This window comes from Parus major, chromosome Z (assembly GCF_001522545.3).
Source record: "Parus major isolate Abel chromosome Z, Parus_major1.1, whole genome shotgun sequence".
Taxonomy (NCBI): Eukaryota; Metazoa; Chordata; class Aves; order Passeriformes; family Paridae; genus Parus; species Parus major.
The window spans coordinates 33,428,443-33,452,645 of record NC_031799.1 but is presented as its reverse complement, the minus strand read 5'-3'; the positions used below and the strand labels follow the sequence as shown (position 1 = coordinate 33,452,645).

Below are 24,203 nucleotides of genomic sequence, written 5' to 3'. Positions count from 1 at the left end.
TCTTTTAGAATCTGAACCAGAACCCAAGGACTCTTCTTCCCAAATTTTATGGGCTGTACTGCGTTCAGTCAGGAGGCATTAATATTAGAATTGTTGTCATGAACAATGTTTTGCCACGAGCCTTGAAAATGCATTTCACATACGACTTGAAAGGTTCCACATACAAACGGAGAGCATCAAGAAAAGAGAGGGAGAAGTCCAACCCTACATTCAAAGACCTGGATTTCCTGCAAGATATGCATGAAGGGTTGTATTTTGACTCTGAGACACACAGTGCACTAATGAAAACACTACAGCGGGATTGTCGAGTGAGTATATATTTAAACTTCTGTCTTCATCCCTACTCTAAATTTACTCAGTACAGGTTACTTAACCTCCATTTGTTTCCCATACTATTTAAGGAGGGATAAATATGGATATCAGAGCACTGATGAAGCCTGTATTTTAGTTAAGGTATTGTGATCTGAGATCATAGTCACAGAATAGAATGTCCATAAACTTTTTGAACACCAGCAGACTGGCAACCATGAGCACTTCCTTCACTGAGGAACTGGTCCTAGTGCTTGACCACCATCTCATTGAATAACTTTTCCTTCTATCCACTCTGGACTTCCCTAATGGAGCTTTAAGCGGTTCCCTTGCATCCTATCAACAGGCACCAAAGATCAGCACCACTCTTTCTGCCACCCTCAAACCTAATATTTTCCTCTGCTCCTCACAAATCATGCCCTGTAGTCCTTTCACCATCTTTGTTGCCTTCCTTTGGACACATTATAGTATTTTATATCTTCCTTACACTGTAGAGCCCAAAACTGCACACAGTTGTTGAGGTGAGGCTGCACCAATGTTGAGTGTAGTGGGACAATCACCTCTTTCAAACCCAGGTGGCTGTACTGTGATCATAGCCTGGGATACAGCTGAACATTCTGGCCACCAGAGCACATTGCTGACTCATTATCATCCAGCACAACCCTAAGTTCCAGGGCTATCCCTCTATTTCTCAGTACATCCAGGATTACACTGATCCATCTGTGGCAATACCGGCAAATACAGGAATGAAGTCCAGTGTATTTGATGATGATTTCCATTAATTTGGAGATTTTAATTACTTTTTTCCAAGGAATAGTTAGCCCTGTGGAACCTTTATTATGTTGTGTATGATAAACTGTATTATTATGTATGATTATTATGTATGATAAACTGTATGTAGAGCTGCTGTGAATATGTCTCCTGGTAAGCTAGGAATGGGAGGGCAGGCCTAATGGCAGCAGTCTTATTTCTAGAGCAAGGTAATTTCTTCCTCTGCTGCAAAGTCCACATAAAAGTTGTCAATATAATATTTTCAAGGCAGAATAGGGATACCAATCATTGTTCTTTGAGAGGACCTTGGTGAAAGGAATCACTTCCTTTTAAACACAGAGAGAATTGATTTAAAATATTTTTTTTTTCCTGTAGAATGGGTAGGAAAATATAAAGTAGGAAAAGGGAGACTCCAGATCTCTCACAGCTTCCCAGGATTCATGGGGTTTTGGAGAGAAAAAATTTGCTCTGTCTGAGGGAAATCTTAAGAATTTCATAATATAAAAGCAAAATGAATAGTCTGAACTCACCAGACAGAAGAGACACCCTGAATATCAGATTTTGTTGTTCTCTGCCACCTGTGGTACAAGATGGAAACCATTGTTTTTGCACATGAATAGAATTTTTTGTTTAACTATCACAGAAGTCCTGCAATGCCTTGTGATTGGTTTGTAAAGCTGTGTGACCTAATGTTCAGCTGCATATTCAGCATGAGACATTTATCTAACACGACACATTGTTCTCTCTGTAGCCTCTTGCAGTGAGTATTTCCTGAGCTCCTACCATGTGTGATGACACCAAATGCATCACTGTGTCACATCTGGGTATCTAGGTGCCTTTCTGTGCATCCCCCACTTGTCCAAGATTACTTACCCAGTCAAAGCCTGGGGGAATCTATTGTATTGGAAATAAGAGGGAATCTGAAAGATGAGACTGGACTGAAAAGTAAAAACAAGAATCAATCATTTAATTGTTACATATAAAGGAACTCTTACTGATTCTTTGAAAGTCTGGGAAAATTCCTGCTACGTGTTATTTGAGTGCTAATATAATCCTTTTCAGTGCATATCTTAAATTAACAACTCTAAAGTTAATCTAAAGTTCTTAAAGGCCCAGCTAAATTTTAAAAGTATTAAAAGTAAAGAAGAAAATTATCCTATAGTAATCAGTTTATTTATATAAACACACATATTCACAATGAAGTGTGTATCTGTAGATATATGTACATACACACCATGAAAATTATACGTATATAAAAAAAATTAACTGACATTTTTTTCTATTCAAGCAAGTCTTACTCTGTGTTATAAAACAGAGGGAGCAGACACAGCTAATAAATTTGGATCTGACTACCTGCCTTTTACCTTCTGCCTTTAAAAGACTAGAAACATTCCGTCCATTTTGTGAAAAGCACATCAATGTGTGCCCCTGCTTTTTTCTGTCCATGAGGTACTTAGATGGGTGGTGTGAGTGATAACTGACCAGCATTTTAGGACTTGAAAACTTGTTATCTCTTGTTACTGCTACACCAAGGTGAGAAAGTTAGTGTAGGCACTTGAAATTAAGAATTCATTAAAGAAAGGTAATTTTGATCTTTCCAGTATTTCAGGACTGAAAAATTCTCTTCTGTGTTGTTTAAATTTGGATTATGTTTCCATTGCTCATATATGCAATCAGAATCAGGAAGCAATGGACTTTTTTCCTACTTCTTAAATACAAACATCCTTGGCTGCTAGCCCCTCTCCAACTTAAGATCTGTCGCTAAGTTCAGAGGCCCTGCAGAACTTCCTGAAAATGAAAGATTGTGGTGGTGGTGGTGAGCCATGGTCTGTGACTGCTGCCACTCTCCTGCCCTGTTCAGCACTGGACCTGTGTTTTCCATGGTCATCTTTCCTCTGTGTCTTGATATTCCTTGCCAGTCTCAACTCTGTCTGGCCTTTGGTTTCCTTGACCACAGCTGCCATCCCTAGATGCCCAGACAATGTTTCTCTATTCCTTCTTTCTAGCCTGTCTGTCCCTATCTGTCCTGTATGCTGACTTTTCATATTCAAGCTGTGCTGTGGCTTCCTTGCTTAGCTGAATTGGCCTCCTGATACATCTGTTCAGCCAACACAGACCATCTTGACAACTGACACACAACTCCTTCCCCAGGGAATGCAGGGCTGCAGGGGTGGACCAGCATACCAGCCTGAGTATCAGTTCTGGCCTGTCACACCTCCTGGCAGTGCTGGTGAGGAGATGCATGACCTGCCCACTTAGAGAATGGAGCTGAGTTTCTTGGGGCGACCCCTCATGGGCTGGCGCCTCCAGATTATCTGTGCTGGGACAAGTACAGATCGATAGCATTGTTCAGCTCCTGCATCCCGCTTGTTTTGTTCACACTTGAGGTGACAGGGTCTGAAAACTTTGCTCACAGTTCATTTTGCAGTATTTGGACCTTAACTGAACCAAGGAGTGTAATATTACAGAGCTCCTAAAGATAGAATATTCACGAGTTTATCATATGTACAATGTACACAATTGTACAGAATTGAACTAGCTTTCAAATTCCAGACTATTGCTGAGACTTACCGTAGCAATCCTATCCTTGCCTTGTAGGAGAAGCATTAACAATTAATTAAATTATGATCATGTTGTTTTTAAGAGAAAAAAATAATTTGAAGATGTTTCTACTATTGAGAAATGAATGGCTTTTGAGAGTCTGCATTTTACCTTTACAGCAAAGAAAACTGGACTTTTCTGAGGAAATTATATTTTAAGTGACTGATGAAGTAACTTGTAAAGACAAGGAAATTTAAAGATAAAGAGGGTCCTATCTCCTAAGTTTGAGATTTGGGTATTGTTTCCATCACTGCTGTTTTAGCCAGTTGCTACAAAGGTTTTATGGTGTGAATGCACATCTGTTTTGTGCTGTTAGCAACAGTGATAGAGACCTTGTATAGCCAAAGTCATCCACAGAATTTTTCAAGTCCCTTAGTAGCGTGTGCAGTGTGTGTTGCAGGTTTTTGCCTTTTCTGCCTGAAAGCATTTACACAGATAATTCTTTAAGTGAAATAACTTCAGTGACCCATTCTACAGCATATCCTTTCAAACAGTAATGTTGGCATAACTTAATGAAAAATTAAACTGCAACATAGGACAGAAATAAAAGATGGCATGATGCGGCATGGAGATGGAGAGCATACTAATCTTAGATGAAGGACCTCTGTCAGAAGTGGTAGTTACAGGGAAATTACCATAGCACGATGCTGTAGATCTCTTGTATCTTTATATATTATCACTCCAGTTGTATCAATTGACATAAGGAATTTCTTATTACTTTTACTTTTAAAATTAGAATCCATATTGTTAGTTTTGGAGTGTTAGTTAACAATATATTTTGAGAATTCTGTTGAAATGGGAAGTGATTCCACATATACTTTGCTGGGAATATGGTGATTCATTTTCTTGGGATAGTTTTTTTTCAAAACCAGACCCATTTTTAGGCATTGACATTTGTAAACTTCTTCCTAAGAAATGCTTATTTTGTGAGACAGTCCTTTAATTTGTATTTATTTCATATAACTCATTATGTTAAAGATTAATTCTTGATTTGTTGTAAAATCAGTCTTCTTTCTACTGTGTTAATTCCTAAGTTGCTTTTCCAAAATGCTTGAAGAAGAGGAAATAACTTCCTTGCATGGTTATCTGTTTAGTACTTGCATTAAATAAGCTTGTAATTTTTTTTCTTTTGAGTTGGATTTTTCTTGACCCTTTTATGAAAATTATCTGATGACTTTTTTTTGCCTGCTGTTTTGCATGGATAGCAAATGAAAATGCAGATTTCTCTGTCAGATAGTGCGTAGTTTGGGCTGGCTGCATATAAAATAAAAATGACATTTTATGGCAGAAATACTTGTTTTGCTCTGTTAGTCACTGGGTGAGATAGTGGAGCATAACCATGCCTAAGATGATTCACAGAATACTTTAACATCTGATTAGCTCTAAGAAAAGAAAATCTGATTCAGAGAGTTAATTTTTCATGTTCTGAAACAACATATTTTGTGGTGCCATTTTACTGTGTGTTTCCATGTGGTATGAAACAAAATAGTGCTTAAGGCTATAAGGGGTGAATGTCGCTTGCCATCTGGAAGTTTTCAGAGAAGCTGAAGTCAGCCTTGACAGCCGTACTTGGTGGCCAAGTGACAACACTGTGTTGACAGAATCTGTGTAGCTAGTGAATTATCACCTATATAAATACTATCAAGATGAACAATTTAATGCTAAGTTAGTGAACCAAAGGTTTACTTGTTGTTATCAAATACACCACTTGTTAGTACATACCATGATTAAGACCATTCTTGCTGAAGCCCCACAGTGACGTTTTGTTAGCAAGGTGTGTATCAGAACAGTTACGTGAGCAAAGATTGTATTTTCCCCCCCCTTTAGCTATTTAAGTAGTGTATTTCTAGGAGTTTATGTAAATTTCTAGAGATCTCACATGGATAGAATCAGGTGTTTTTCAGGGCTTTCTCCTTTTTCTATGAATATAGCCATGTAATACTGTAATTTATTTGAGTGGGTTTTTTTTCATTAGATTAGGTTATCTTTTTGGTGCCTTTGTAGCAAAAACTTGCTGCTGCATCTCAAAAACAGTCCTAAAATCATCAAAAGTATCTGCAAACAAACCTCAGCACAGGAAAAGACTTGTGTCTTTTTATGTTCTCATAGAATGCTGCATGTCCAGAAAGGTCATTATGTTCTGCATTTTGTAACTTGCCATTGTAGAAACAGATTACTTTGTACAGCCATGTGTGCAAAATGTTACTTACGCATTTTAAATTTGTCACAATTTGGTATCTTAAATATTAATGAAGACGCATATGTAAGAACCCCTCAGATATATTCACCTGTAAATCCAACTGATATACTTTTATCAAGAAGTATGTATATAACAGCTGCCTTAATACAGACTGAGGAGTTTGACACAAAGTTTTGTTGAATGCTTATTATATGAATATGAGATTCTTCCTTGTTATTCTGGTTAATTATTTCTTACCAGAAGTTTCATTAGAAACAAATGGGGAGGGAAACATGCTTAGATATGGTCACAAAGGTTCATTTGCGTAAGGAGTGGTTGGTTTGTTATCATATTTCTAAAGGGAAGTAATTAGAACTGTACCTCAAAGCTGTAGGCAGACAGAGCCAGATCATGTCATGATATCTTGAAGACACTTTGGACAGTACAATGCCACCTCTGAGTATTGCCATGAACAGAGTGTCAGGGGGACAAAGGTTCTTATGCTGTGTGTGGTTTATAAGAATTTTTACTGCAGTTAATCAATTAGATGTGAAGATGTTTCAGTCTGACAATGAACTCTAATAATAAAATAGCAAGTTGCTTTTATGATGTTTTTTGGTAATCCTAGACCAAAATCATATATTGTCAAGGCATAGTCTTTTGCACTGTACAAGTAGTATAGGTTTAAGTGGCAGTGATGAATTGATGTAGTCAGAAGGATTAATTTTATCACATAAGAGGTCCCTGTGGAAGAAGGAGCAGCACATTACGGCGCAGCATCCCACAAGACTACATCTAATCCTAGATGTAGATTATGTAATTACTGCAGTAAAATCATGTCTCTAATGTGACCTAATTGAAAATACAGTAAAGTGTATGTTGAAGGCAGAGCTGTCAGCAGAAATTTATAACTGTAAAATAAATGTGGTAATGCTTTTCACCAGACTGACTAGCTGCTGTTCTGGTTTTGCATGAACAGTGTTGCTTACTGTACTGCTAAGGTGTTATTTTTCAGCCTACCCAGAATTTACTTTCAGAATTTGATGGCAAACATTAATTGATTATGTATTTTTAATGAATACATGATATTGTAATTTCTTTTTGAGAAAGTCTAAGTAAAGGGTAGTGATAAGTAAGCAGTAAAGACAATTTTAGAAGTTTTTGGCACCAAGTGCCTTTGTACCTATTAGCCATGCTATTTTTGCAATTTATTATTCTTAATAATAATAGTATTTCCACATAAGGCACAATAAAATTTCAGTATCTTGTGGTTAGAATACATTTTTTATTGTGCATGAAATAGTTTGTGAGTTCTGTCATCAGAAGATGCTGTTGACTAACTATTAAGGCCATACATTAGCAGCCTTTTTCTTATTCCATTTGAACTAAGGCATCCCTATGTAGGATCCCTCTGCACAAGAGAAAACCCATGGTGTCTTAAACTTCTTCTTTGAGCCTGAAAATCAGGTCTGATTTTGTGCCTTTCTACATTTAGATTATAGTGTGTTATGCTTTGTTTCATCACTGCTCTGGTTATCTGAGCAATGAGTATTTTTCCAATAATTAGGGTAAGTGGTGTAAAAACCTTTTGATTAGACATACAGATCCATACTAAGTTACTGATTTATGGCCATATAGTTTTTAAACCTACACAAGTGCTGAAATTGCATTTATTTTTTTTTTCTCATTAAGAGAAGGGATGTTTCTGTTTAACCAAAAATACTTATGCTTGGATAAGCTTCATCATAATTACATACCTGGAATCTGCTCTCATCTCTGTTACATCACTTTTTGTTCTTATTCATGTAAAAAGATGTACTGTTGCCTCTTGATTCTGTGACAAAAATTGCACCCATATCTTCGGCCACTATGTGCCAAAACATGTCATGAATCACTGCTGAGCTGCATGAGGTAAAGGAGAGGCAAGTGGCACAGCATATCCCTCTTGGCTGTTACTGGTGTTTCTCCCTCCACTTAGTAGTGCGCCATTCCATAAGAAAATAAACACAGTTGCTGTCTGTGAACAGTTTGGTTATATTACTAGATGTGATTGCAGCTTGCTTTTCGTTCATGTGTGGGTATTGACTTGAGCTGTATTGCCTTTCAATGACAGCATGCCAGACTTCATAATGGTGTAGCTGACTGAAAACAAATGAAGGTACTTGTGTGCGAGAGAAGACATGCTGCCAGAGACAGAAATGGTTGGTAGAGCTAGAAGAGAAGGCTGGGTGATTAAGTCAAGCTTCGGAAGTAGAACTTGTCTTTTGAGCTTAGGTAGGCCTATTTAGCTTAGTAGAAAGGTGCATGATTTTTGCATTCCATTCCCATCAACTGCTAATAAGGGGGTGGTAATAAATACATTTGTTGACATTTGAAAGTTCTCCAACAATATGGCCTCTGTTATAAATAGGAGGTGGAGGGGAGATAAGGGAGGAGTACAGGCCAAAACGCTCAGGGAGGTCTGGAAAGTAGATTAGAGATAATTTTAAAAATGTGTTGTTAGTAAGTGATGATGGAACCATTAATGGATTATTTTCTATAAAGAAAAAGGTGCTGCCTGGAATTATCTTCCTTGACTACAAAATAACATCATTTTACATTTCAGCTGTGCATCTTTCTTTCCCTCTTGTTGCAAGAGCATTCAGCTAATTAGATAACTAGCACTTTGACTTGTGTGGGATAGTAAAAGGCTTTTGTTTAATTTCACACAGTTCCTAGTAAGAGAAGCTGGTGCCTTGAGCGCCTGTTTTCACTCAGTTTTGCAAAATGCTTCTATGTAATTCTTCCGTGGTTTCAGTGTAGTGATTTCTTCCTTGGTAGGTTCTAGAAAGTTTTAAGATCATGGATTACAGTCTTCTTCTGGGAATCCACATATTGAACAGTAACATGAAGGAAAAAGAAGGAGAGTGTTCCCAGAGTGCATCAGATGCAAAACGCCATGGAGGGCAGAAAGTTCTCTATTCCACAGCGATGGAATCTATACAGGGCCCTGGGAAGTCTGGAGACTCCGTCACCAGAGAGGCAACAAACACGTAAGTGCTGTAACTGCCTCTTAAGATTGCTATTAAAACTGTTAACGAGCAAAACATCCATGAGTACACTGCATTCCACGAATTTAAAGATTGAGCCTGTTTTTTTGGCTTGTGTTTTTTGGTTTTTTTTTTTCCAAAAGCTGCATCGTCAAGATTTGCAGCAGAGCATGAATTAGAATGTTGGTCAGTAGATTGATTGCCTTTAAATACATGATAGTTCAGAGTGACTTACGTATGCACACGTGCGTTCTTCTATAAAAGAAATGTTATTAGACAGCTGTTACAAATGTCCTAGCTATAATTAACTGGAAGTCCCAGCTAATTTTAACAGGAAGCAGCCTGGTGAGACCAAAGCAAAAACTATAAATTAATATTGAAATGGATATACCTACAGGGGTTATTTTCACCTTGAATACTATACACAATGTACATAGAATGATATCATTGAACACTGAAGTGCTGTCATATTAGATATCCTGAGATTAAGAACTGATGTTTTTCTCTTATTTTTCTGTCTAGCAAAAACTTTAGTAGAAATTTGAATATATAACAATCATTATTCTGTTGTTTCCTTAATAATATATTAATATATATATTAATTTCCTTAATAATATATTAAGTTCTATGAGGGCATTATCACCACCATTCAGCATTGCATATAATCAGGCCTTCATTATAACAAGGATTTATATAAGTCCTTCATTATAACGAGGAGTAAAATAAATTTTTGAAATTAAAGATTTATTTTACTCCTGGTTCTCAAGGGACCTGTGTAGGTAAATACAACTTAATAATAAAAACCAATGACACAGAAATCTGTGCTTAAACCTACAGCAAACAAGTGAGAGAATTATGATATTTAGCATTTCCAGTGAGTTTCCAAACACTGAGAACTCTAGACAATACTTAGACAGAGCTTTATTTCATTTGTTTTTTACATCTCACTCACATTCACACAGAAGATGGCCAGTGCTGTTGTGTGATGGCACAGGTGTTGCACTAGCTGCCACCCTGGGCTCCCACAGCACTTGAGCTAATACAGTGCTGTATTAGATCAAGATCAAGATCCTGACAAGTGGAGTCCTTCCTTAGCTCTTTGCACTGTCTCTCTCATATTGACAGTTTACTAGTGGAGTGAAAAACAATGCTGAGCTTCTAAAATGGACCATTTTTCTAGGTGTTGGAGTAGGAAGAGAGGGTCTTAGAATGAAGGTTCATGGCTGAGTGCAGACCCTAGGCCAACTGGAAGCCCATGCACTGAGGATTCTCAGCTTGATACTGTTGCTTTATCTGTCACTTATATGTCTGTAAAGAAATTTTGTAAAAGCGCAGTAATACATAATTTTTAGTGAAAAATATACAAAACAAGTTTTCAGACCTTAATTAATGTGCAGACTCTGTAATTTGTTACCTGTGATTAACAAAATGAGAAAATTATCCCTTATCTAAAGTTACTTATGTTCCTTAGCAATAAACTGATGTATGCTTTCTTCCAATTTTCAAATCATCTGAATATTTCCTATTCTAAAATGTATCTTAAAATATTCCTCCTCTTTTAATGATGGATATTTTCCACTGAATCACAGATATCCAAGTTTTCATTTTAAAATCTGTTGCATGCTAGGTGGCTCACATTTGACCAACTTTGCACTGTGGCATCTGGCTTGAATATTGTCTATTCCTTTGTGTTTAGAAGTGGGTACAGTTCAGCTGGTAAGTGGTGATCAGAGATGTCTTAAAATACATTCTAACTATTTTGTTTCTCTTAGGATGGGAGGTATTCCAGCAAAAAGCCATAAAGGTGAAAAGCTGCTTTTATTTATGGGGATAATAGATATTCTTCAGTCTTACAGGTAAGTTGAACTTCAATTTTCAATGAATTTTCACTAAGCAAAACATTCTGAAACTATGTATGGAAGTGGAAGTTTTATAAAGAAGTTCTTATTTAGTTTTTTACATACCTAGGTTAATGAAGAAACTGGAACATTCTTGGAAAGCTCTTGTTTATGATGGGGTAAGTAGATTTTATTATTTTTTTAAACTGCTCATATTTTAGCTGATGGACCTTTGACTCATGCTGACCAGGAAAAAACTAGTTCTGGTATATTTGTAGTCTAACCTCACCATGTGGTTTGAACTGCTGCTGAAATCTTCCCAATACATGCTCTGATTTTATTTGTTGAGCTTTCAAATAACAACTAATAATATTAGTTTGTCCTTAGAACTTACACAAGTCTAGCCACCTACCAGAACACTAATGAGTCTACAACAGAAAAATATACGTGACTTGAAAAGATTAATTTCAAATGCTTGAAATATTTTGCAGAATACAGCTGTATAATTCACAACTCATAATTTCATAAATTAAATACCTAAAGAAGTTATTGAAGAATCAACCTTTAAAAGGGGAAAAAAAATGGTAATGATTCACTAGTTTTGACTATGTCTGAAATGCATAATATAGTTTGCCTGAGGTCCAGATTCTTAACACCTTACTTGTGATTTCCTTCTGGAAAATATGATTGAGCTCTTTTTCAATCTTGTAGGATACTGTTTCAGTTCACCGGCCAAGTTTTTATGCAGACAGATTTTTAAAGTTTATGAATACGAGAGTCTTCAAAAAAGTTCAAGGTAAGAAAGTAGTAACTTCTACTCTTTTAGATATTTTTATAATCATAACTTCGTAATGCTTCAGTCTTGGCAATAAAACAAGCCTTTCTCCAACATCATGTAGTACTTTCGTAGCTCCAATCAAGAAACTAAATTTCTGGCAATTGGGATTTTACTCTATTAGCAAAATTACAGAGAATTATGTACTACATATTTTTGTCACATCAGGGTTGCCTGAAACTGGCTTCAGACCAAGGTGAGCACTCTCAGGATGGGGAAAGTTACAACAAAAGGCAGGTGGGTTCAAATAAGAACAGGGGGAGATCACTCACCAATTATTATCCCAGGTAAATTAATTAACTCAGGGAAATTAATTTAGTGTCTTACTAACTTAAAAAAAAAATAAAAGTTTAGAGACATATTCATACAGGCTTTTTGTATCAAAAGTTCAGATCAATTTTTATTTTCACTACCTTTTCTACCACTGGAAGTCATATTGGCCTATGCTGCTCTGCATGGTGTCTAAAGAAACACAGAGTAAACTCTGAGCCGGCCCATGAAAACCAGTGTTAAAGGCCTGGCAGATCAGAACAACAAACATGATTATGTGTAAAGGCATATGAAGGAGGAGGGAAAATTGATAATGCAATAAGAAGGCATAAGTGTAGGTGCTAAGTATTTTTTTCAACTCTAAATAAGAAAAATAATAGGATACACAGATGAAAGAAAAAGGCCAAGAGTAACTGTACTAAAACTATTAAGATATTTTAGGTAGAATGAAGAAATCTTTAAAAGGAAAAGAGAAAATTTGAATTAACCTCTAGTAGTGATTCCATGGATGCATGATCTGTTATGACAGCTTTTCAGGAAAATCAGATATTTTGTGAGTCATGATGGATTGATGGATAATTTCTATATAAATTGACCATGCTACTGGAAGGAAATTCAATATGAAGTGTTGCAAGTGCAGAGAAGGATGGTGATGTGGGACAAAAGAGACCTGGACAAGCTCAAGAAGTGGACCCATGGGAACCTGACCAGGTTCAACAAAGCCAAGAGCAGAGTGATTTATCTGGGTTGGGGCAACCCCAGATACCAAGACAGGCTGGGGGATTAACAGAACAGGGAAACCACGGGGAGAAGGACTTGGGGGTGCTGGTGGATGAGAGGCTGGACATGACCCAGCCATGGGCACTCAGCCCAGAAAGCCAAACGTGTCCTGGGCTGCATCCAGAGCAGTGTGGGCAGCAGGGCCAGGGAGGGGATTCTGCCCCTCTGCTCTGCCCTGGTGAGACTCCACCAGCAGTGCTGCATCAGCTCTGGGGTCCCAGCACAGGAAGGACATGAAACTGCTGGAGAGAGTCCAGAGTAGGGACCAACATAATTAGAGGGATGGATCCCCTCTCCTATGAAGTCAAACTAGACAAGTGAGGATTTTCAACCCAGAGAAGAGAAGTTTCTGGGGAAATCTTGTAGCAGCCTTCCAGTACATGAAGGGGACTTACAATAAGGCTGAAGATGGACTTTTAAAAAGGGCATGTAGTGATAGGACAAGAGAGAATGGCTTTAAACTTAAGAAGGTAGATTTAGGTTAGATATTAGGAAGAAGCTCTTTACAAGTGAGGGTGATTAGCCACTGGAACAGGTTGCCCAGAGGAATTGTAGATGCCCAATCCTGGGAGTGTCCAAGGCCAATTTGGTGGGGATCTGAGCAACCTGCTCTAGTGGTAGGTGTCACTACCGACCACTAACTCAGCAGGGTTTGGAACTAGATGATTTTTAAAATCCCTTCCAACACATGCCATTCTGTGCCAGCTGCTGAGGTGTGCTCAATGTGTGTGCAGTAAGGAAGTCACTAACAAGTATACTGGCAAGGCAAAGAGTGCCTGGGGTTTGATGAGGTCCAGGCTGTTCTTTGGGGAAAAGCTGTTCTGATTATGTGAGCAATGAGATTTTTTCCCAGCAATTATCCAAAGGGTATGAAACCTTACAGTAAGACATAGAGATTAGGTGTTTCAAATAGTGTGTATACATATTAACTTGCTGCTTTACTACCACATTATTTTTTAAACCCGTGGAGATGATGCTGAAATTGTACCATTTTTTTTGCTTCTTTCTAGTAAGAGAATTTATTTTTGATAACCCTCTAGGAGAGAGTGGTTTCTGAGCTGAGTGGTTTTTTATGAAGCTGTGTTCTTGACAAATAAGTATTTACTGATGGGCTAGAATTTTCTAGTTTGTAGAGAAACTTGTACTTTAAAATGGATCTGAGTTAGCAGTTCCATAGTCCTGCTCATGAAAGTGTATTTGCTTCAGAGTTTGACTGTCAAAATGTAGAATGGACACTCGGCTCATATACTACAGAAGGAGTGGTAAGCATATGGAATTGTCTGAAACTGGTAAAAGGTATTTTTCAAATGCTTTGACCAGTGTTAAAAGGTCTTTTAACATTTTCATTTGCTATCTGGAGTGAGAAATAAGTCTGTGTGGACAGAGAGAGAAGAAAATACAAACAAACTCTAGAGCTAAATAAGATTTAAGCAAGTAAGATTAACCAAAAATGACTACAAATACTAGAATAAATTAATGATATAAAGTGTTGAAAGTTAAATCCTTTGGAAAAGATTGATTAATAAGAAAATAGAAGAATCTGATGTAATGTGACAAAATGTGAAGCAAAATTCAGCTTAAAGGAGAAAGAAACCTCCTGAGACCCAGTTCTCTTTAAATCTTAGAATAATTTTGCTGAAGAACTGGTGGGAGTTCTGCCGTCTGAGACAACAGTCAAAGGAACTCCTCTGAACTGATAAAGAATAAAGAGTGTCTGCTCCCCTACTACTTGATACTCCTGTTTGACAAAATAAATGCCATATATGTTACCTCAACATCTGAGTCTTTTTTTCCACAATTCTTTCTAATTCTGACTGCTAAATTTGTTCTAGGACAAGACACAACCTGTTCTGTATTTGAAGCCTACAATGTACAATTAAAGGATATCATGCCAAATTTTCTCTCTGATCTTGATTCATCTGTCTCATTTTTCCAGGCTATTAACCTGTCTAAGTATCCTACTCTTATTGATTTCCTCTGTACACAGGGCTGTTAATGCACTTTTATACAGATTAGTGGTTCACATGCATTATCTTTCTTTCATAAAAAATTGGGAGTGTTCCTACCTTCAGGAACACTATTTCTAAGCTTTGAGTCAGACATTTCTGTTTAAACGCTTAAGCCCTGTTCTGAATCTGTTTTTTCTCCCCTAGAGCACTGAACAACCATGCATAATTAACAACAAAAACTTAATAAGTGGATTTAGCCTTTGGCAGAGGCCAGCTCAGCAACTATCTACTATATTACTTTTTAAAACTACCCTGGAGCTATATATCTGATTCTTTTCTTCAGTCTTTAGCCAAGTGATTTGAAGTGTTTTATCTGAACTTTGTAGTAAAGCAATGAAAGAAGTGTCTCAGTGCATCTGAAGTAACTTTGCAGCCAATGCATGGAGATCAGCAGCCACCAGCTGAAAAACAATAAATTAAATAGCTGGCATCCTTCTGGAGAACTATGGATGGGGGTCATGGTTCAGTAGTGGTGGCAATGATCAATTCTAGAGTGCTTTTTAAATAGGCAGGCCCTAGCTAAGAATTAGAAAAGAGGTGCTGATACCTGGCATGTGTAGGCCATTAAAATTTTTTTAATGTATTAAAGTTATTATATTAAAATGTGTTTATTGTACCCAAAAGAAATGTTTGATACATGAAGTGGAAATTCTGCAGTATCATTACATAGAAGTGGTTATCAGCTCAAAAAAAAAATCATAACCTCTCAGAATACTCCAAATATCTTTTTCGTTTTCCTATTTTCTGGGGTTTGTTTCTGTATCATTCTGTCTCTGATTATATGGTTTGGTACTCTATAGGAGCTTTTAAACTTAGTGGTGCCAGTGACTTATTGTCCTGTAATAAGCAGTAAGAAACTGAAAAAGACAAACGTACTTCTCTTGCAGATGAAATTATACCTTTCACTCTAGTTTTAATGTAATGTTTGTTAAGTAAGTTTCTGGACATGTTCTTCATCTGTATTCAAAACCTAGATTTTCTATACGACTTACTTTTTCATATCTTGTTAAAGATGTGCAGGGAGATAAGATGACCTCATTCAACACCTATGTTCATTTGGTATTGCAGCCTTAAGGCCTTCACCTTCAAAGAAACGGTGTAATTCCATCACAGCCCTAAAGGCAGCGTCACAAGAAGTAGTGTGTGCAGTTAGCCAGGATTGGAAGGATGAAAAGCATGGCATTCTTGCTGAAGGACAAAGTTATGCCAGCCTTGATGAAGAAGGTACTGTGTTTCAGATCAACAACATTAATGATGTTTTTAAGAATTTTGTATAAACTCTAGAAGTCCTATAACTAGAACAGCACCACTATGACTGATGTCTCAAAATCAGAGTGAGGTTATTCTTATGAAGAGTGTTTTCAGTAATATTTGGCAAAATGGACCTTCAGGAGCAAGACAAAGTCAGAATCAAAGTTTGTAGTATGATGCTAAACTTTCAGATTTCAGAACTTTTCACTGACCTCTAAACAAGTACGTCACATGGAGTGTTTTGAAGCTCAGTTCATTGTTCCCAGAGTCTTTTTGGAGACATTCAACTTTGCCCCTATCAGAACTTGCCTGCAGCCATGAAGAAAGCAGAATCAATTGCCTAATCCAATCAGATAAATGAGGTCTGGTAGCATGAGAATAGTCCCAGGATTGAGAAGAATCCTTAACTCATACCTCTGCTTAATATTTGACCTTGGAGTTACTCTGTATTCTGCTGAATGTACTTGTTAGCAGCTGAAATTCACTCTGTAATACAAAAGAGTGTGGGTGTGGGCATATGAAAACTACCATCTCATCACTTCAAATATTAGGAAATTTCAAGAAGCTGATGAGGGCACTGTGGGACTCAATATAGTTACATGAAAATTCTTGGGCTCAATTTAAAATGAAATTTGTTAACATTGTTCCTTATTTCTGCATATGCAGTACTAGGTTCACATCACCGGCCGGATCTAGTGCCAAGCACTCCGTCTCTGTTTGAAGCAGCTTCCTTGGCAACCACGCTTTCTTCTTCTTCCTTGAATGTTGATGAGCACTGTCAACGTGATCACCCTACGCTCTATTCTAGCAGGTAAAGGCTGTATATGCTAGAGGATTCCTCACTGCTCTGCTAGAAGTTTAATGTTGTGCTCAACAGGAGGCTTGCAAAATAAGAAGCAGGAGGGGAAACGGTCTCTGTAACTCAGTCTTTAACCTTTCCAGTGAAGGAGGGGTGCCAAAAGCCTGTAGGATTTATCACATATCTGTTCATAATATAATATATATTTTACATATACTATAATATATGTTTTACATATTATAACTGGGGATCGTGAAATAAAAGCATAAACAGAGTGAAAAATGTTATATGAATTTTTGTTCATGTTCCAAAACTAAATTTGATACCTAAACTTTGCTTGGGTCTTAGTCTGTACCATAAACCAAACTACATTAAGGTCACATCTGTAGCCTAAAACTGCTGCCAAAAAATGGTGATGTGCTAGGAGAAGGAATAATTGTTCTTTATCCTGAACGTACAGAGCTGAATGCTCTGCTTTAAATACTTCCATAACAACCATTTTCTGAACTAAATTTCTGTGAAACTTCATTCATGGGTGTGATTAGAGCCTGTCTGCTTTTAGTCCAGAAAGTGTAAAAAGAGGAATGTCTTAAGAAAAGTAATGCAGATGCTAATGAGCTAAGTTGAATGTGATTTGAGTTATGTTTGAGTATATTTCATCAGTGTCTGTCCAGTACCATCCTTAAGCCAGTAAGTCTTGCTGGGAGATCATCTCTGTATGTGCCTATATGCTCCGTTGTGCTCTGAAGTGTCTTGTGTTTGTCACCTTGCCTGCTTGCAGATCCCTTAACTGTGTATTGAGCCATTTCTTTGCTGTTTTCATCAAGAAGGATAGCCATTCAAGCATCCTGAATATTGTTTGGAATAATTTGAAGTCCTGAACTACTCAATGTATAAATTTGACAAATCCACTAATGTGCCAAGATGTAGTTCTTCACTGTAAACTGCATGCTGCCCAAAAACTCAAGTTATTTTAAAAGCACTCTTGAGGCAGTAGGATTTTACCTCCAGTTAAATATTTGACAACTGCATTTACATAAAAAGTAAAATGACTTGCAGCTTTACTTGATGAAAGTGATATTTACAGCTTCCACTTGCATTAAGTTGAAATAAATCTTACTGATGTGGCGTCTTCCATATGTCTGATGGTTTGCTATAAAAACTTGAATGTTTTGTGGTGAAATGAAGATGAAGTTTTAATTGCAGAACAAAACTGTTTCTACACAAGGAAATACTTCAGGAAATAAAACTACTGATGAATAAGCATTAGTGGAAATAGAGCTCGTTCACTTCAGCTTGTGTCAAGTTATTCGTAGGACTTCAATATTCATGATCTTTCACAAAGTTTTTTCTTTGATAGAAATAAAGTTACAAATACTGGAGGGTTTTGTTTGCTTTAAACATCAAATAAAAACTACAGAACTGCTTTGTATCAGCATCAGTCAGGAAAAGAGAATGGTGGAGTTGTCTGAATAAAGAGCTCAGATTTAAAGCATTTCAAATATTCTTTATTCTCTAAAAAATTAACTGTAAGGAAAACCTATGAGCAATTCCATTATGTTGTACTGTAAAGATGCTCCAAAATAATTCTAAAATAAAGTTTTTAGCAGGTCTACACTTTGATTGTACATCTAGACTCATTTACTTTCCAGTCGTGATTCAGGCAATGCAATAACCTCTAATGCAGGACACGTGCAAACTATGTGATTAACATGCTTTTCTTACAAAATCAGATTGTTAGTGTCTGCAGTCCAGGTATGGACTTCATCATTACAAGAAGGCACGTCCTCTAACACACCAGACCTGGTGCCAGCATTCACACATGTGATTATCCAGACATCTTCTGCCAAAATATTTACACTGTAGCCAAGAGATCTGTCATAGGGGCTTACCAATTAGCATCTTTGCTGGTCTAGGTGTGCACTCTTCAGCTAGGGCCTGGTGGCAGCTTTTAATTCTCATTAAGTAGTGGTGTGTGTCACAGACTCAGTATGTAAAATTCTTGAGGATTAGCTTCACTGGCATAGCTAACAGCTTTCTCTTAGGAGTTAAGAAAGCTGCTCAATATTGAACTAATTTCCATAAGATTCTGGGCACCTGGTGTTTTGCATCCACTTCTTCTGGCATCAGTTCAGGGAGGTCATCGCTTCTTCTTGGCACTAAATACATCTAAAGTTTTACTTATGTTTTTATGGATCGCTGAAGGAACTTCAGTCCTCTTATTAAAAATGAAAGCAGGGAAATAAACCCACAAAAAAACCCTCATCCTACAATGATGCACTGAATTGTAGATTTGATTTCAATCTGAGTTTTTACTTTGCAGAGTTCTTCTGAGTATTAGAAAATTATGTGATGTAGGACTCATCATTTTGCTATTTGTCTCTGGTAAACAGAAACTTGGAGCAGTCTTTGAAACAAAGCCTGAATTAAAGACCTGTTTACAAATGTGAGCCTGCTTTCAATCTTTAAATCTGTAATTGACTATATTCTGCTTTATTATTTAATAGAATTACTGTTTGACATCTTCTTCAGTAGGCTTTTTTCTTGCTCTTCAAAGTAACATAGCACAAAGTAGAGAGTACCTGAATTTGCTTGTAACCCGTCACAAATTTCTGGTTTAAGGTAATAAAGGAGGAGAGTCCTGTGTGTGTAGTAATAATGTGATATTTGTAAAGCTCCTTGACTCCTACTAACGAGCAGTATATGTCCATACCACTTAGAAACAGATGGTATTATTTTCCTCATTAAAAAGAGACCAGTAATACTCCTGGATACCTTGAAGCACACGTCCTATTTTCTATTTGGGTTGTTTTTTATCTTCAGAATTAATTGGTTTCTAGTATCCATTGTAATACTTCCCCAAGGAGAGGCAAATGGCTAATAGCATAAGAAAGGTGATCAGCACCATCTTTCCTTGAGAGTGCTCAGCATTTGTGGGAGATAGGGAGAAATTGCTGGTGCTAAGATTAAGCAGACAGAGGCGAATTGCTGAGGTGGAGCCAGCTCCTGAGGCTGTGTCTTGTGAGGAGGGCTTTTGTAAAGGTGGCTTGGTACAGATTAGAACTAGCATAACTAATTGATAGATAATGGAGAGAAGTGTATGGGGACTTAAAAAAAAAAAAAAGAGAGACTGAGAAGCAGTCATAAATATACAGCTTAATAGGAGTGTTTTTCCAGGCTGCAAGCTGATTATTTTCACCAAGTTATTCCTCAGTTGTTGAAAAAGTAGAGGAAACCTGAAGTGCTGTCCAGACAGTGTGAAGAGGAATTAGTGCAAATGAAAGAGTAGCGGAGAAGGGTAAATTGCTGTATTTTTCAGCGCAAGGACTGGACCTAAAAACAGAAGGAAAAAGAAAAGAAAGACAATCATGACATATGCTATTCAGAAAATGTAGGCTTTCTTGTTTGTCAGAAGACAGCTGGTTTCTTTTCCATGAAGCTGTTTCTCAGTCAAGTGATTTTGTCATAAGCAATGTCAAATATTCCTTCAGTAAAAGAACAGAATTGAGAATTTATTGCTTCTATAAAAATTTTCAAATATTTTCCATTCCTCAAGTAGGTTTATATTTGGTGCAGAGATATTTTAGTACCTAAATGGTCTGTTTTCCACTAGAAAATTATTATAATTATTAGTCCAAAACCACTTCTTTGAAAGGGTTTGTTTTATCTTACTATATAATATGTTTTATAATATATCTTACTATATAATATATTATTATATATAATATATATAATAATATCTTACTATATATATTTGTTTTATCTTACTATATATGTAATACTTACATATTACATTGGGGATTATTTTTATAGCAGAAGCAATAATAGATTTTTTCTCCTTACAGGAAAAGTTTTCTTATTAAGTACTGACTAATTAAATATGACAAATCTGAATGCCCTAAGCACTCTAACTCGTCTTTTAGAATTGTAAGGAGCTGAAGGAGGTCAATGGTGCTTCTGGAAATGTTTGAAACTTGCTTTAAAATATTTTAAAATGTTTCAAACTGTAGATGTTTTACAATTTATGTTTTAAATATTTCAGGAATACAGAAAGTCTTTTTTCGATGTATTTTTCAGGAGGCCTCATGGGACTCTCTAGTCCCAAGCCCAAGCAAAATCCCATGATGCATAAAGGGGTCCTTCATCTCCCTTTTTAGTGTAATGCCAAGATACTGTGGGCTGTATAAGGAGGACTGCTGAATTCTTCTGATACACCTGAGCCTAAGGGAAAAAAAATCTATCTGAAATCTAATTCTTCTTTCTCCTTATGCATTCTGTGCCTGATTTCTGTAAGATGTATATGTAGTCTGGACTTCTGCCTTTTCTTTCTTCTTCCTTCTTATTTGTATATTTTTCAAGTTTTTGTTTGTCTTACCTTTGTGTTGCTGTTTCTTGGTGGAGACCACTTGAAATTTTGGAAGGCATTGAGGGACTGTGGGTTTTTTCTCTCATACAGTCAAGCTTCTTGAAGCATCCAGACTTTGAACTGTTGTTCTGCTGTTTTTTCCAGTGACAGAGATTTATAGGTATTGGTTTTTCTGTTGTAAGGAATATTAAGCACCCCTTTTGCCAGTTGGTATTCTACATAAACAAAACTTTGTATGTTAAGTTTCAACATTCTGTCTGTCCATTACTATAATTACACATTACTCTTAGCTTCTGAAGCTTAGACAACTTTGTCTGAATCAATTCAAAGTGGATTAAATTCACACATACTTCATGATAATAAGCAGTTGGGTGGAAGGAAAAAGACTTGAATGCTTAAATGGTATGAACAGATGCACTGAGACACTGGGGGGTTCCCCTATGGGAAAGAAAATTTGACTATGATTGAAGCAACATGTAATTGTGGCTTAAAGTAAAACAAAGCTTTCCCAGTTCTCTAATGATGGAATTATTTTTGCTTCTTTTTTTCTTTTCTTAATTAAGAACCAAGATCAAATAGAATGTGTTAGCCAAAGGAGGGCAACATCATAGTTGAGCATGTTCCTTGTGGCTGGTCATTACTTTATGAGAAAGTACCTATAAAAGTGCTGGGTTTTTGGGGTTTTTTTTTTTGCTTGGCTTTTCTTTTTCAACCTAAAAATTAAGGACGAGAAAGTGCACTGTAGAAACTGTATTAAAACTCTGTTCCTCCAAACTGTTCTTTCTGAAACACTATGTGTGAGGGGATTTCACTTGTTCTCTTCTGTGCCACCAGTAATATGTCTTTGCCTTATCAGTGACATTACAATCTGTCTGCATTGAAACTGGCAATAAATGCATCTATGATGATGCTATTGGAGAAATTTGAACTTCAGTTACCAACTGCTGACGGCATGTGTATTACTGTTAAGAGATTAATTACAAGATTTTTGTTTTTACTCTTATACACTGGTCAACAGAATTCAAGTTACACATATGAGAATAGTGCTAAGTCAGTAGCACCTGGGTCATTCTAGTGCAAGAGAAATAGTCTTGCTTTCAAAAAATTTCCAGTGCATTATATGATAAAAGGGACACTGTAATGTGGTGAATGTAAAGCTCTGTTCCAGTACAACATTGATTCATTATTTTATTGAATCAAAACAATATTTTCTGCATGCTAATTTTGCCCTTTCTGAAGTTCTATCCCATCTGAAGTATACTTAAAGAAGTGCAGAAAGGAGGGGGAAATGGGTCATATCTAGACTGATGGCTGTAACCATGTTTCCATACCAAGTTATAATTCACGATTTTTGCTTTTCACCTTGTATGTAAATAGTTAAGAATTTCTAAAATATGTCTCTGCACAACTGACAGTTGAGTTTTCGAGACAGCCTGGAGCCTAATTTCTGGCAGCTAGTCAAGATATGCAATAAGGGACACCTGACTCCATTAAAACACCTTTGAGAGTTTCAGCTTTGTTGACCAAGTGTGTTACAAAATGAGATTTATGTGGAGGTTCATTTGCAGTTTCACATTATTTCTGTGCGTCAGAGAATAAAAAAAACCAATCAATGAATAAAGTAATAGCACCTGCTCTGTAAACATCACTTCCTTGCATAGGTGTACTAATCACAATATTCTTGTTCTCCCACTTTTCCTTCTAAACTTATGGCTGTTAGTGATCTGTGCCTGCATGGAAAAGTCCAATGTTAATAGTGTTACAATGTGCCTAATTTCTTACTCTTTTGTCCCTGTTTTGAATTGCGAAATGCTGCCAAAATTTACACCATGTGAAATATGGAAGTAATGTATTTTGAAATTAATGAAACTTTGTGACATTTACTGTGACATAGTTTCATTAATTAAATAATGTTGACATTCAGGAATAGCATTACTTTCTGTTAAAATTTTAGTAAATGCAAAACTAAAATCTGAGGTTTCTGAACAGGTACTCAAATATGAGCTTCCAGTTATCCAGCCATTGCCAAAATATCAATATTTGTTTATTTATGTTCCTATTTTCAAAGTATTTGAAGATTTTTATGTTTAACAGAGAAATTTGTAAATTTTCAGTTATGACTGAGCTTTGTGACTTGGACTTTTGGTTGATTGTACTCTCCCTTCTCTTTGCAGTAAAGGGTTACCTTCAAGTTCAACATTCACTTTGGGAGACAGTGCCATCTATTTGACTTCAGAACAGAGCACATTGGAAATGGAAAATGATAATGCTTCAGTTTTGGATGTTTACTTAGTAAGTTGTCAAACAGTTTGTGATGGGCTTTTTCACCTGTAATTGCTTTGACTCAGGCTCAGAAAGTGACTAAAATACCTGCTTAACTTTCCAGAGGTTTATTGAGGTATTTTTTGTATGAAACACACATAAGTTTGCATACGTATGATTTGCCAAAGCAAATCCCTGAAGAACTTACATGCCTATAGCTATTGGATTAATAATGAAGTATGCCAAAACACCTTTCAGTTTTTCTCTAATGGTAGGAAATCTTTTCTGTTGTTTTCCATTGGAGGGAAAAAGAACAAAACCCAAAACAACAACAAAATCTTTCCTCTTCATTTAGTGTACTTCACAATATAGAAATTAAATTTTCTCAGAGTGGAAAGTTCTGTGTTCATGTCACCGGTTTTGAAGCCAGCAGAGCTTCAATAGAGCTGAAGGATATTAATGGCCCCCTTTTCTGCTTTGAAGAGTTGTCTAATTGTTATGGCTGATGTATCTTTGCTGTTTCAGTTCCTAGTGTGCAATTTATCTGACTGCTGAAAGATAAGGTCAAAGTCTATCTTTTGTTGTCTTCATATCACCTGTGTTTCAAATGTTCTCTTGGTACCCACAGCTTACATTCTGCAGACATAAAGGCAGTAGGCACCCAGTTCAAGTTCTAGTTGAGCAAAATTTTGTGCATCTAATTTTTTTAGGCTGTTCTGAAATTGTATATTAAGTTTGGCATTTTTTTCCAAAGGCTTATTTTCATAAATCCTAAACAGTTCTGACATTATTCTAGTAATACTTCCCCTTGACTCTCATGGCAAGAATTGTACCAGAGATGAAGAATCAAAAGAGGGAAGTTTGTTCATGTTTCTATTAAATGTTTCACGAAGACATGGTTGTT

The 24,203-nt window shown here is 36.6% G+C and overlaps 1 protein-coding gene across 3 annotated transcripts in view; it reads left to right on the top strand.

Annotated features, from left to right (window-relative positions):
• The window catches only part of PIP5K1B (phosphatidylinositol-4-phosphate 5-kinase type 1 beta), a 96,134-nt gene that overhangs the window by 63,792 nt on the left and 8,139 nt on the right, over window positions 1–24,203 (top strand). For all 3 annotated transcript variants that reach the window (XM_015653437.3, XM_015653439.1, XM_015653440.2), the window contains 8 exons: window positions 9–308; window positions 8,681–8,892; window positions 10,662–10,745; window positions 10,858–10,906; window positions 11,439–11,523; window positions 15,690–15,845; window positions 16,539–16,683; window positions 23,212–23,329. In XM_015653437.3, coding sequence (XP_015508923.1) covers window positions 9–308; window positions 8,681–8,892; window positions 10,662–10,745; window positions 10,858–10,906; window positions 11,439–11,523; window positions 15,690–15,845; window positions 16,539–16,683; window positions 23,212–23,329 — 1,149 coding nt within the window. The remainder of the gene's footprint in view (window positions 1–8; window positions 309–8,680; window positions 8,893–10,661; window positions 10,746–10,857; window positions 10,907–11,438; window positions 11,524–15,689; window positions 15,846–16,538; window positions 16,684–23,211; window positions 23,330–24,203) is intronic.